This window comes from Somniosus microcephalus, chromosome 26, assembly GCF_052327205.1.
Source record: "Somniosus microcephalus isolate GS21.2 chromosome 26, FLI_Smic_1.0, whole genome shotgun sequence".
In the NCBI taxonomy this organism is placed as follows: domain Eukaryota; kingdom Metazoa; phylum Chordata; class Chondrichthyes; order Squaliformes; family Somniosidae; genus Somniosus; species Somniosus microcephalus.
In genome coordinates, this window is record NC_141012.1 from 52,010,463 (window position 1) to 52,024,357 (window position 13,895).

General features: G+C 49.0%; 1 protein-coding gene across 1 annotated transcript in view; it reads right to left on the reverse strand.

The window, feature by feature from the left end:
- arhgap32b (Rho GTPase activating protein 32b) overlaps nucleotides 1-13,329 on the reverse strand; it is a 646,854-nt gene extending 633,525 nt beyond the window's left edge. The window contains exon 1 of the mRNA XM_085968179.1: nucleotides 13,186-13,329. Coding sequence (XP_085824305.1) covers nucleotides 13,186-13,223 — 38 coding nt within the window. The 5' untranslated portion in view covers nucleotides 13,224-13,329. The remainder of the gene's footprint in view (nucleotides 1-13,185) is intronic.
- Between the last annotated feature and the right edge of the window lie 566 nt (nucleotides 13,330-13,895).

Below are 13,895 nucleotides of genomic sequence, written 5' to 3' on the forward strand. Positions count from 1 at the left end.
GGTTTGGCATAAAAATAAACCTAAAAAGGTGACTCAACCGTGGATAACGAGGGAAATTAGGGACAGCATAAAATCAAAAAAAAGGGCATATCTACTGGCAAAAAAAAGCACCAGACCGGAAGATTGGGGGCAGTACAGGATACAGCAAAAGAGGACAAAGGGATTAATCAGGAAGGGGAAAATAGAATACGAAAGTAAACTTGCAGCAAACATAAAGACAGACTGCAAAAGCTTTTATCGGTATATCAGGAGGAAAAGACTGGTAAAATCCCAAGTCGGTCCCTTGCAGTCCGATTCGGGAGAATATATAATGGAGAATAAGGAAATGGCAGACCAATTAAACTCATACTTTGGTTCTGTATTCACAAAGGAGGACACAAATAACCTCCCAGGAATATCGGCAAACATAGGGACTAATGAGAGGGAGGAGCTGACAGAAATTAGTATCTCTAGGGATATGGTGTTGGGTAAGTTGAGGGGACTGAAGGCCGACAAATCCCCAGGGCCTGATAAACTACATCCTAGGGTACTTAAGGAGGTGGCCCTGGAGATAGCAGATGCTCTAAGGATCATCTTCCGGAACTCCATTGACTCGGGAACAGTACCCGTGGATTGGAGGGTAGCTAATGTTACCCCAATATTTAAAAAGGGGGGTAGAGAGAAAGCAGGGAATTATAGACCAGTAAGCCTTACCTCGGTTGTGGGCAAAATGCTAGAGTCCATTATTAAGGATAAAATAGCGGAGCACTTGACAAATGGGGAAAGGATCGGACAGAGTCAACATGGATTTACAAAGGGTAAATCGTGTTTGACTAATCTGCTGGAATTTTTTGAGGAGGTAACTGGTAGAATAGATGGGGGAGAGCCAGTGGATGTGGTGTACCTTGACTTCCAGAAAGCCTTCGATAAGGTTCCACACAAAAGATTATCATGCAAAATTAAGGCTCATGGGATTGGGGGCAAAGTATTAACGTGGATAGAGAACTGGCTGGCGGATAGAAAACAGAGAGTTGGAATAAACGGCTCGTTTTCGGAGTGGCAGGCAGTGACCAGCGGGGTGCCGCAAGGATCTGTCCTGGGACCCCAGCTGTTCACAATATATATAAATGATCTGGATCAGGGAATTGGATGCAATATTTCCAAATTCGCTGACGACACTAAACTAGGAGGAGGGGTGGGCTCTGATGAGGATGTCAGGAGGCTACAGTGTGATTTGGACAGGTTGGGGGAATGGGCGGATACGTGGCAGATGCACTATAATGTGGATAAATGCGAGGTTATCCACTTTGGGGGTAAAAACAGGAGGGTAGATTATTATCTAAATGGCAATAGATTGGGAGATGGGGAAGTGCAGAGGGACCTGGGTGTTCTTGTGCACCAGTCACTGAAGGAGAGCATGCAGGTGCAACAGGCGATTAAGAAGGCAAATGGTATGTTGGCCTTCATATCAAGGGGGTTCGAGTATAGGAATAGGGATACCTTACTACAGCTGTACAAGGTGCTGGTGAGACCGCATCTGGAGTATTGTGTACAGTTTTGGTCGCCCCATCTGCGGAAGGATGTTCTTGCCATGGAAAGAGTGCAACGGCGATTCACCAGGCTGATACCTGGAATGGCGGGAATGACCTACGAAGAGAGATTAAATAGTTTGGGCTTGTACTCACTGGAGTTTAGAAGATTGAGAGGGGATCTCATCGAAACATATAAAATTATGGCAGGCCTGGACAGGCTGAATTCAGAGAGAATGTTTCCAATGGCCGGGGAGCACAGAACCAGGGGCCACAGTCTAAAAATAGCGGGCAAATCATTTAAAACAGAGATGAGGAAGAATTTCTTCACTCAAAGAGTGGTGAGCCTGTGGAATTCCCTGCCACAGAGGGCTGTGAAGGCTAATTCAATAAATATTTTCAAGAGAGAATTGGATATATTTCTGAAGGCTAAGGGGATTAAGGGTTACGGAGAAAAGGCGGGGACGGGGTACTGAACTGGTAAGATCAGCTATGATCTCAGACGAAGATCAGCCATGATCTCATTGAATGGCGGAGCAGGCTCGAAGGGCCGAATGGCCTACTCCTGTTCCTATCTCTATGTATCTAACTCGCACCAAGTCCCGTTCACCCATCACCCCCTGTGCTCACTGCCCCGTGTCCTAACTCACACCCAGTCCCGTTCACCCATCACCCCCTGTGCTCACTGCCCCGTGTCCTAACTCACACCCAGTCCCGTTCACCCATCACCCCCTGTGCTCACTGCCCCGTGTCCTAACTCACACCCAGTCCCGTTCACCCATCACCCCCTGTGCTCGCTGCCCCGTGTCCTAACTCACACCCAGTCCCATTCACCCATCACCCCCTGTGCTCACTGCCCCGTGTCCTAACTCACACCCAGTCCCGTTCACCCATCGCCCCCTGTGCTCACTGCCCCGTGTCTAACTCACACCCCGTCCCATTCACCCATCGCCCCTGTGCTCACTGCCCCGTGTCCTAACTCACACCCAGTCCCATTCACCCATCGCCCCTGTGCTCACTGCCCCGTGTCCTAACTCGCACCAAGTCCCGTTCACCCATCGGCCCCTGTGCTCACTGCCCCGTGTCCTAACTCGCACCCAGTCCCGTTCACCCATCACCCCCTGTGCTCACTGCCCCGTGTCCTAACTCGCACCGAGTCCCGCTCACCCATCACCCCTGTGCACACTGGCCCGTGTCCTAACTCGCACCAAGTCCCTTTCACCCATCACCCTCTGTGCTCACTGCCCCGTGTCCTAACTCGCACCCAGTCCCGTTCACCCATCACCCCTGTGCTCACTGCCCCGTGTCCTAACTCGCACCAAGTCCCGTTCACCCATCACCCCTGTGCTCACTGCCCCGTGTCCTAACTCACACCCAGTCCCGTTCACACATCACCCCCTGTGCTCACTGCCCCGTGTCCTAACTCGCATCAAGTCCCTTTCACCCATCACCCTCTGTGCTCACTGCCCCGTGTCCTAACTCGCACCAAGTCCCTTTCACCCATCACCCCCTGTGCTCACTGCCCCGTGTCCTAACTCGCACCAAGTCCCGTTCACCCATCACCCCCTGTGCTCACTGCCCCGTGTCCTAACTCACACCCAGTCCCGTTCACCCATCACCCCCTGTGCTCACTGCCCCGTGTCCTAACTCACACCCAGTCCCGTTCACCCATCACCCCCTGTGCTCACTGCCCCGTGTCCTAACTCGCACCAAGTCCCGTTCACCCATCACCCCTGTGCTCACTGCCCCGTGTCCTAACTCACACCCAGTCCCGTTCGCCCATCACCCCCTGTGCTCACTGCCCCGTGTCCTAACTCACACCCAGTCCCGTTCACCCATCACCCCCTGTGCTCACTGCCCCGTGTCCTAACTCGCACCGAGTCCCGCTCACCCATCACCCCTGTGCACACTGGCCCGTGTCCTAACTCGCACCAAGTCCCTTTCACCCATCACCCTCTGTGCTCACTGCCCCGTGTCCTAACTCGCACCCAGTCCCGTTCACCCATCACCCCTGTGCTCACTGCCCCGTGTCCTAACTCGCACCAAGTCCCGTTCACCCATCACCCCTGTGCTCACTGCCCCGTGTCCTAACTCACACCCAGTCCCGTTCACACATCACCCCCTGTGCTCACTGCCCCGTGTCCTAACTCGCATCAAGTCCCTTTCACCCATCACCCTCTGTGCTCACTGCCCCGTGTCCTAACTCGCACCAAGTCCCTTTCACCCATCACCCCCTGTGCTCACTGCCCCGTGTCCTAACTCGCACCAAGTCCCGTTCACCCATCACCCCCTGTGCTCACTGCCCCGTGTCCTAACTCGCACCCAGTCCCGTTCACCCATCACCCCTGTGCTCACTGCCCCGTGTCCTAACTCGCACCAAGTCCCGTTCACCCATCACCCCTGTGCTCACTGCCCCGTGTCCTAACTCACACCCAGTCCCGTTCACACATCACCCCCTGTGCTCACTGCCCCGTGTCCTAACTCGCATCAAGTCCCTTTCACCCATCACCCTCTGTGCTCACTGCCCCGTGTCCTAACTCGCACCAAGTCCCTTTCACCCATCACCCCCTGTGCTCACTGCCCCGTGTCCTAACTCGCATCAAGTCCCGTTCACCCATCACCCCTGTGCACACTGGCCTACATTGGCTCCCATCCACCAAAGCCTCGATTTTAAAATTCTTATCCTTGTTTTCAAATCCCTCCATGGCCTCGCATCTCCCTATCTCTGTAATCTCCTCCAGCAATAAAAGTAATTGAACATGTTGTTGTCTCCCAAATTCGTGCCCATCTTTTCAAGAAGTCGGGATTCCTCCAACTTGGGCCTCTTGTGCATTCCCCACTTCCTTCACCCCACCATTGGTAGTCATGCCTTCAGCTGTCTCATCCCTAACTCTGAAATCCCCCCCCCCCCCCCGCTATTACTCTCTATCTCTCTCTCCTCCTTTAGGACACTCCTTTAAGCCCACCTCTTTGACCAAGCTTTTGGTCATCTGTCCTAATTTCTCCTTCTTTGGCTCAAATTTTGTTTCAAATGCTCTTATTAAGCATATTTGACATTTGTCATAGAATTACACAGCATTTACAGCACAGAAACAGGCCATTCGGCCCAACAGCTCCATGATGGTGTTTATGCTCCACATGAGCCTCCTCCCGTCCCTCTTCATCTCACCCATCAACACATCCCTCTATTCCTTTCTCCCTCATGTGCTCATCCAGCTTCCCCTTGAATGCATCTACACTACTGACCTCAACCACTCCCTGTGGTAGCGAGTTCCACATTCTAACCACTCTCTAGCTAAATTAGTTTCTCCTGAATTCCCTATTGGATTTATTAGCGACTGTGTTATATTTATGGCCCCTAGTTCTGATCTCACCCGCAGGGGTTACATCATCTCTTCGTCTACCCTATCAAACCCTGTCATAACCTATAAGACCTCTATCGGGACACCCCTCAATCTTCTCTTTCTAGAGAAAAGAGCCCCAACCTGTTCAATCTTCTAACCTCTCAGTTCTAGTATCATTCCAGTAAATCTTTTTTGCATCTTATCCAGTGCCTCTATAACCTTTTTATAATATGGAGACCAGAACTGTTCACAGTACTCCAAATGTGGTCTAATCAAGGTTCTGTACAAGTTTAACACAACTTCTTCGCTTTTCAGTTCCATCCCTCTAGAAATGAACCCCAGTGCTTTGCTTTTTTTTATGGCCTTATTAACCTGCGTTGCTACTTTTAGTGATTTGTGTATCTGTACCCTCAGGTCCCTCTGCACCTCTACCTCTTTTATTTTCCAGGCAGTATGTGACCTCCTTATTCTTCCTACCAAAATGCACCGTCTCACACTTATCTATATATTTTTTTATTCGTCAGTGGGATGTGGGCATCGCTGGCAAGGCCAGCATTTATTGCCCATCCCGAATTGCCCTCGAAAAGGTGGTGGTGAGCCGCCTTCTTGAACCGCTGCAGTCCATGTGGTGAAGGTACTCCCACAGTGCTGTTAGGGAGAGAGTTCCAGGATTTTGACCCAGCGACGATGAAGGAATGGCAATATACTTCCAAGTCAGGATGATGTGTGACTTGGAGGGGAACTTGGAGGTGGTGATGTTCCCATGCGCCTGCTGCCCTTGTCCTTCTAGATGGAAGAGGTCGCGGGTTTGGGAGGTGCTACCGAAGAAGCCTTGGCAAGTTGCTGCAGTGCATCTTGTAGATGGTACACACTGCAGCCACAGTACGCTGGTGGTGGAGGGAGTGAATGTTTAAGGTGGTGGAAGGGATGCCAATCAAGCGGGCTGCTTTGTCCTGGATGGTGTCGAGCTTCTTGAGTGTTGTTGGAGCTCCACTCATCCAGGCAAGTGGAGAGTATTCCATCACACTCCTCACTTGTGCCTTGTAGATGGTGGAAAGGCTTTGGGAAGACTCGCCACAGAATACCCAGCGTCTGACCTGCTCTTGTTGCCACAGTATTTACATGGTTGGTCCAGTTAAGTTTGTGGTCAATGGTGACCCCGTGGATGTTGATAGTGGGGGATTCGGCGATGGTAATGCCGCTGAATGTCATGGGGAGGTGGTTAGACTCTCGCTTGTTGGAGATAGTCATTGCCTGGCACTTGTGTGGCGCGAATGTTACCTGCCACTTATCAGCCCAAGCCTGAACGTCGTCCAGGTCTTGTTGCATGCCACTATGGACTGCTTCATTATCTGAGGAGTTGCGAATGGCACTGAACATTGTGCAGTCATCAGCGAACATCCCCATTTCTGACCTTATGTTGGATGGAAGGTCATTGATGAAGCAGCTGAAGATGGTTGGACCTAGGACACTGCCCTGAGGAACTCCTGGGGCTGTGATGATTGACCTCCAACCACCACAACCATCTTCCTTTGTGCTAGGTATGACTCCAGCCAGTGGAATGTTTTCCCCCTGATTCCCATTGACTTCAGATTTACTCAGGCTCCTTGATGCCACATTCAGTCAAATGCTGCCTTGATGTCAAGGGCAGTCACTCTTACCTCATTGGATTTGTCCTGCTTTTTGTGGACAGGACATACCTGGGCAGTTTTCCACATTGTCGGATAGATGCCAGTGTTGTAGCTGTACTGGAACAGCTTGGCTAGAGGCACGGCTAGTTCTGGAGTTAGGTCTTCAGCACAACAGCCGGGATGTTGTCGGGGCCCACAGCCTTTGCTGTATCCAGTGCACTCAGCCGTTTCTTGATATCTCGTGGAGTGAATCGAATTGGCTGGAGACTGGCTTTTGTGATGGTGGGGACCTCAGGAGGAGGCCGATATGGATCATCCACTCGGCACTTCTGGCTGAAGTTGATTGCAAACGTTTCAGCCTTGTCTTTTGCACTCACATGCTGGGCTCCGCCATCATTGAGGATGGGGATATTCATGGAGCCTCCTCCTCCAGTTAGTTGTTTAATGGCCCACCACCATTCACGACTGGATGTGGCAGGATTGCAGAGCTTTGATCTGATCCGTTGATTGTGGGATCGCTTAGCCCTGTCTATAGCATGTTGCTTCTGCTTTTTAGCATGCATGTAGTCCTGTGTTGCAGCTTCCCCAGGTTGGTACCTCATTTTTAGCTATGCCTGGTGCTGCTCCTGCCATGTTCTTCTACACTCCTTATTGAACAAGGGTTGGTCCCCTGGCTTGATGGTAATGGTAGAGTGAGGGATATGCCGGGCCATGAGGTTACAGATTGTAGTGGAATACTGGCTGCTGATGGCCCACAGCACCTCATGGATGCCCAGTTTTGAGCTGCTAGATCTGTTCTGAATCTATCCCATTAGCACAGTGGTAGTGCCACACAACACGATGGAGGGTGTCCTCAATGTGAAGATGGGACTTTGTCTCCACAATGACTGTGCGGTGGTCACTGCTACCAATGCTGTCATGAACAGATGCATCTACGACAGGTAGATTGGTGAGGACGAGGTGAAGTAGGTTTTCCCTCGTGTTGGTTCTCTCACTACCTGTCGCAGACCCAGACTGGCTGCTATGTCCTTCAGGACTCGGCCAGCTCGGTCAGTAGTGGTGCTACCGAGCCACTCTTGGTGATAGTCATTGAAGTCCCCCACCCAGAGTACATTCTGTGCCCTTGCTACTTTCAGTGCTTCTTCCAAGTGGTGTTCAACATGGAGGAGTACTGATTCAACAGCTGAGGGAGGGCGGTAGGTGGTAATCAGCAGGAGATTTCCTTGCCCATGCTTGACCTGAAGCCATGAGACTTCATGGGGTCCGGAGTCAATGTCGAGGACTCCCAGGGCCACTCCTTCCCGACTGTGTACCACTGTGCCGCCACCCCTGGTGGGTCTGTCCTGCCGGTGGGACAGGACATACCCAGGGATGGTGATGGAGGAGTTTGGGACATTGGCTGAAAGGTATTGTTCAATTGGAAGTTACGTTAATTTTATTACATTAAAGGCACTGACATGAATCAGTCATTCATGAAAGAAAGACTTATGAAATGATACTGAGCAGCCTACAGGTGGCGCTGTCCAGGGAGAGTATAAATACTCGGGCATGGGCCCAGCTTGCACAGAACATTCTTAACAGGAACTAGTGAAGGACACAACTAGACCTCCATGTTGTAAAACAGTTGATTTAAGCTTTGTTTAACGCTTAGACCAAGTGCCTAGTAGTTTTCTTACGTCAGGCCTATATAATGTTGTTGGGTATCCCTGAGTAAGATTGACTCTATTTTCCATTGACAATAGTTTCAGTGCTTTGACTTTCCCATACCCACTCAGTGATAGAACCTTTATTTGGCAGGTGACCCATTCTCTGTAATACTGGAGCACTGTGTCTGGGCTGTCCTTTCTCAACTCCTGACTGGAACACGATTGCATGATGTGCTGGTTCCCAAAACATATTTTCTTGATCATGACAAACTTCTTTGACTCCTTTGAGGATGTTATAAACAAAGTAGATCATGGGACTCTATGATATATTTTGTTTGGACTTTCAGAAGACTGCTGACAAAGCACAATGTACTTTTTGTCTATGCTGAAATTTGTTATTTTGTACAGTCTTGTTACTAGAAACAGCACACGTGGAGTTATTTGTGGTTTACTGTGAGCATAGATCCAAAAATATATATTACATTATGGCAGACAGAGATCAACTAATGGCCCAGATTTTGCAGTGGGTATGACGGTAGACTCTGAGAGTCATACCACCTTTGAAATATACCGCAGGTTCGGGATTTCTGCTAAAACTCGAACTTGCGATCTGTCAAGTTACACCTTGACAGGAGATCCTTGGAAATCCCAATTGATGACACAGGGTTGGGCTGTTTGCCCACCAACTGCCCAGCAATTACGGACGTTTTTCTTACTGTTAGTGAAAGCAGGTGTCGGAGTCTGTTTTTGGTGGAGGAAACTGTTTTTGTCGGTCGAGTTTCATTTTAGTTACTTGGGAAATTGAATAAGAAAGTTAAATAAAGTGAACATCGATCAGATTTCAGTGACCAATCCTGTCCTGTCAACTCAAAAAATGAAGAACATAAACAATATAAATAGGCCAGTAATTCCGGTCCCAACGTGTGAGTACGGACGGTGTACTCACGCGTGGGCCCGTTGGAAGTGTCGGATTTCAGCATGCACAGCGCATGCGCGGGAAACCGACATTTCCTCTCCATCGAATCAAGGGGTTAAGAGGTCCAACGCGTGCGCACAGGACTCTGCGCGCACGCGTTGAACTTCCTTCTTTTTGACAGGTTTGCGCGTGTGCAAGGGACTGAACTTTTTAGAAATGAAAAAAGGTGTAAGGAGTGGATTCTTGCAGGTAAGTGGTCTATTATTTAAAATTATGACAATTTTTCCACAGCTTCATTGTTTTTAAGGGCTTTACAGTAAGGTAAGTTTATTTTTAGACCCGATTTCGTAAAAAATTATTTTTTTCAAAAATTTTATTAATTGTTTTAAATAGTTTTTAAAAGTTATTTATAGTTTATTTAATTATTGGGATGTTTTTTAAATTTTTAATTAAAGTTAAAGTAGTCTTTTGGGCACCCGTGCTTTTCATGAGTTTGACAGTCTTTACTATCAAACTCATGAATGAGTTTCCCCTCCCCTGATTGGCTGCAGAGTGCTCACCTGATCCCAGCCGGCACATCGCACTGGATCAGGTAAGCACATCGCGCCGACATCTGAACCGGGCCTGTGACAGGAAGTGCAAGCAGGCCCAGGCTTCAGATGTCGGAGCGCAGGGTGAGTGCACATCGGGGGCTTGCACGCGCGGCAAGCACCCGATCCTAATTTCAGGGCCATTGCATCTATAACAAGGAAAATAAATTTAATCTAAATGAGGTCTGAATAATATAGTTTAATCCTGAAAATTATCATTGATTTTATGGCAGGGAATCTCTTTCTGAAGTTCAGCAACATTACTTGTAGGAGATATAAAACGTTGTTAGACCTTTACTGACTATCAAAACAGGAAGTTGTATACATAGGGACTAATAAATTGTGAGTTTGGAAGAAAAAAGTAAAACAAAATTCTGATAAATGAAATAAGTCCAGTTTAATTAAAAGTTTTTAGGAGTTTTTAAAATGTAATTTCAATGGAAGAGACTGAATGACGTTTCTGTGGGCGTGACTTGATTTTGACAGCTCGTCCCTTACGCAGAGGCTCTACACTGCACTCCTGGCCTCCGTGATGTCATACACTGCGCAGAACTCTGCAGCGCCGAAGAGCAAGTCTCCATTCTGGGCCTCGCACTAGGTAGGTTCGTAATCTTTTCGTAGGTCGGCAGTGTACCCTACGCCGCCGGCCGCAATATTTGAGCCAATATGCATCAGGATGGTGGTCCCATCAACAAGTGTGTTCTCATATGCTAATGTCGACTGGATGTGAGGCATTCAGTTGCAGTTATCACAAAAAATAAGGTGATGAGATAAACAGGCCTAGAAATTGAGTTGACGCCGCGCCAGGGCTTTAGTGCTGGAAATTTAGCGCCGGCGCTAATTCCCTTGCGCGCGCCAAAAATTCAGTAGCGCCGCGCCCAGACGGCTGCCGGCGCTACTGGCGGGCGTGAGTGCCTCCCAATGGGCGCTGAGTGCCGAATTGCGGCGCTAATCCGGCGCTGCGGCACCCGATGCGGTGCGGCAGGCTGGGGAAGTGCAGGCCTCCTCCTCCTGTTAAGGAGGCGCTGCCTTCACCCGATCGCTGGCCGTTTGTTTTTTTCAAAAATGAGCCCGGCACCTCGGACAAGTGCCGGGCTTGCAGGCCAGACGCATCTGTTCCGCGGGGGGGGGGGTGGAGGAGTCCGGGGAGGGAGGTGCGGGCAGGCGGCCGGCGGGAAAGCGGCTGGCCGCCGCGCGACCTTAATGCGCCGGCGCTAACTTGTGTAAGACTCAGTTGCCAGAGTCTTAGTTGCGGCTGCCACGGGCGAGGCGGCCGCAACTGAATTTCGGCGCTGGGGCCCGTCGGCATGGCAACCGGGACGCTGCGCACACCGATGACGTCATCGGTGCCGGCGCAGCGCTACCGGTGCAACGCCGCTTTAGGGCCCCAGGGAATTTTTCAACTGGCCATAACTCTGGCGCTAGTCCCTCTAGCGCCTCAAAAGCGGCGCTAAGGCTAGTGAATTTCTAGGCCACAGTCTTGCCATTGTCAAAGGTTTCCTACTGTGTTCCTCAGCAACAGTTTGAGACACCTTGCCTCTCAGTTCTGACGAAAGGTCATCGACCTGAACCGTTAACTCTGTTTCCCTCTTCGCAGATGCTGCCTGACCTGCGGAGTATTTCCAGCATTTTCTGCTCTTATTTCACATTTCCAGCATCCACAGTGTTTTGCTTTTGCCTCTTGAGGTGCCTTCCTATTCAATTCGCCCAACATGGCACACAGACAGTCAGGCTACAGTAAGACCCCAGCCTTCATATTCCAAGCAATTGATGACCTGTAAATGGCTGCTGATCTGAGGTAATTATGAGCGATCCAACCATCTTTTGCCTTTGCGTCTGCGTACTTCAAAGAAGGCCGGATTTTATTTCCGTGAGAAGCCTATTTACCGAAGAATCAGTTGCAGTCCCACAGCCAATCGCGACAGAGCTATGGGCAAAAAATTGAGTCGCGCCCCCTTTGGGGCGCTAACTTCGCCGGGGCGCTACTTTTAGTGCCCCAGAAAAATTAACACCCCCGTGACGGAAATTGAGTGGTAGCGCCCCAAGGGAAGCAGAGTTCTACCGAAAGCTGAATTTCGCGGGAGGCGTTGGCGGCACCGTGCCTGGGCGCTAGTTGCTTTGCGCTCCGTTAGCGCCCTCTTAGGGCACTAATGGGAGGCACAAAGCAACCGAATTTTTCCCCCTATGTGTTTTGAAAGTCAGTGCTGGTAAACCAGGGAGTTTGACTGGATTGAGGCTATAGTAAGTAGACATCTGTTTAATAACTAGGTTTGGAAAGAAAGTAAATTGCATATTTGTTGTTTTACATATCAGGATGGCAGAGAAATATATATCTCACTCTGTTTTACTGTTTACTATTTATTTATCTTACATAAATAAAATCCTTAACTGGTCCAAAATTGGGTCTGTGTTTATATTCAGTCCACCTTTTGAGGCGAACAGAATCACATTGTGGCATGTGATACGTTCCAGTAGCTGGTGTTCAGCGTAATGAAGTTCCATCGTCATTCCTGGGTCTCACTATCAGTTACCCACATACTGGGCAGAGAAAGTGCCCTCTGCATCATAGGGGACGTGAGATCTGCTTACGGGAGTGACCAGTGATGTTCAGCCTCAGGAAATATCTTGCATAAAAACCCCAAAACGTGACAGTTCAATTAAACTAAAACCCATAGGAAGCCAGGATCGAGCATGAGATTCAATGAGAAACTGGTTAAAAACTGGTTAAAAATAAAAAACAGAGAGGTGTTGGGTCAGACTGAGGAGGGGTGTTGAATGGAGTTCCACAGGAGTTAGTACTTGTCCTCTTACTGTCTTTAATCTAAATATATAAATGACTATATAAACTGGTCAAATTTTCTTTGACAACAAAGGAAAATAGAAGAGACAGAGGATGCAGCAAAAGATTTTCAAAAGGACTTGGATAAACCTGTTGAAATGACAAGTTTACGAGGCTATTTGATTGTTACACGTTTTGTGCTGTCTTTGATATTCTTTCGGGTGGTGCTGGCCACTCCCATAAGCGGTCTGAGCATCGTGCGTGCCTGTGCTGCCCAATATAAAGGAAAAAGGAAAGATCTTGCATTTAAATAGCACCTTCCATGACCTCAGGACGTCCCAAAGCGCTTCACAGCCAATAAAGTACTTTTGCAGCGTAGTCACCATTGCAACATAGGGAATATGATAGCATAACACAGGGGTGTAACCTTGAGATAACCTTGAACTGGATATTGTGTCTTTCACACGTGCCCTCATTCGCACTTTTTGAAGGCAGACTGAGAAACATTTGGTGAAATGAGGCCAGATTCGAATCATTAATCTACTTTATTTCACAGCAAGTGAACATGTAGAGTAACAGTCAAAACAAATTACACTTACTTAGCTCAATCTCACCTTGAAAACATGGGGGGGAACGTAATAAACCTAGTGCCCTGTCCTTTCATAGATCGACTCACTTGGTTTTTTGGTCTTACTTTTCTTTCGGGACAATTTCTAACCGCAAAAGCTGACTTCCTGCATCTTAGCTTCTAGCTCCAGGCCCCAGACTTACCCGTCACAGTCTCCTGTGTAAAACATTACTGTAGACATGTCCCTTTGTCCTTTCTCTCTCTGTTCCTAGCCACGGGCAGGGGCTGTGACGCTGCCTTCTCCCTGGTCAGTGATTCACCAGTAGACCTGTTGTAACACTGGCTCTCTCTCTCCTCTCTGCTCTGGTGTAAGTTAAAAGAGGCATCTCCTAATGTACTCAAAATAAATGAGGACTATCTGGCAAATGGGACAGGGTAAGGTAATTGAGCCTCTATCTGTTTAGAATAGACTGGGAGCTCTGACATTCCACAAACTGGCCTCTCTAGCTTTAATAAACTTTTGCAATGCCTGCAGTCTGTGGCCTACATAATTTTTTTACATTGGCCTATTTCCATGCTGTAAATTCATTCAGCCCAGTATCAGCACCTTCCCCCTTAATGAAGCCTCCCCTCCTGGCTATACCTTCCACCAGCGGTGTAGCTCTCATCACCTTGATCTGTCCCCCTACTCCTCTGGCACCTTCTCCTCCTTTGAGCATCTCACCTTGTCCCACCCCTCTCGCCTCTTATTTAAAATCCTTGTTCTCTACTGCCCACCCAAGTGCCACGCCAAGTTTCTCACCAAGATACCTTAACTACTTTCCTCCCTCAGCCTCTGCAGCGAGCGACTTCTCACCCTCGGTGATTTCAACCTCCATCTCAACTCATCATGCTCTCTCCTCTGAGTTCACTG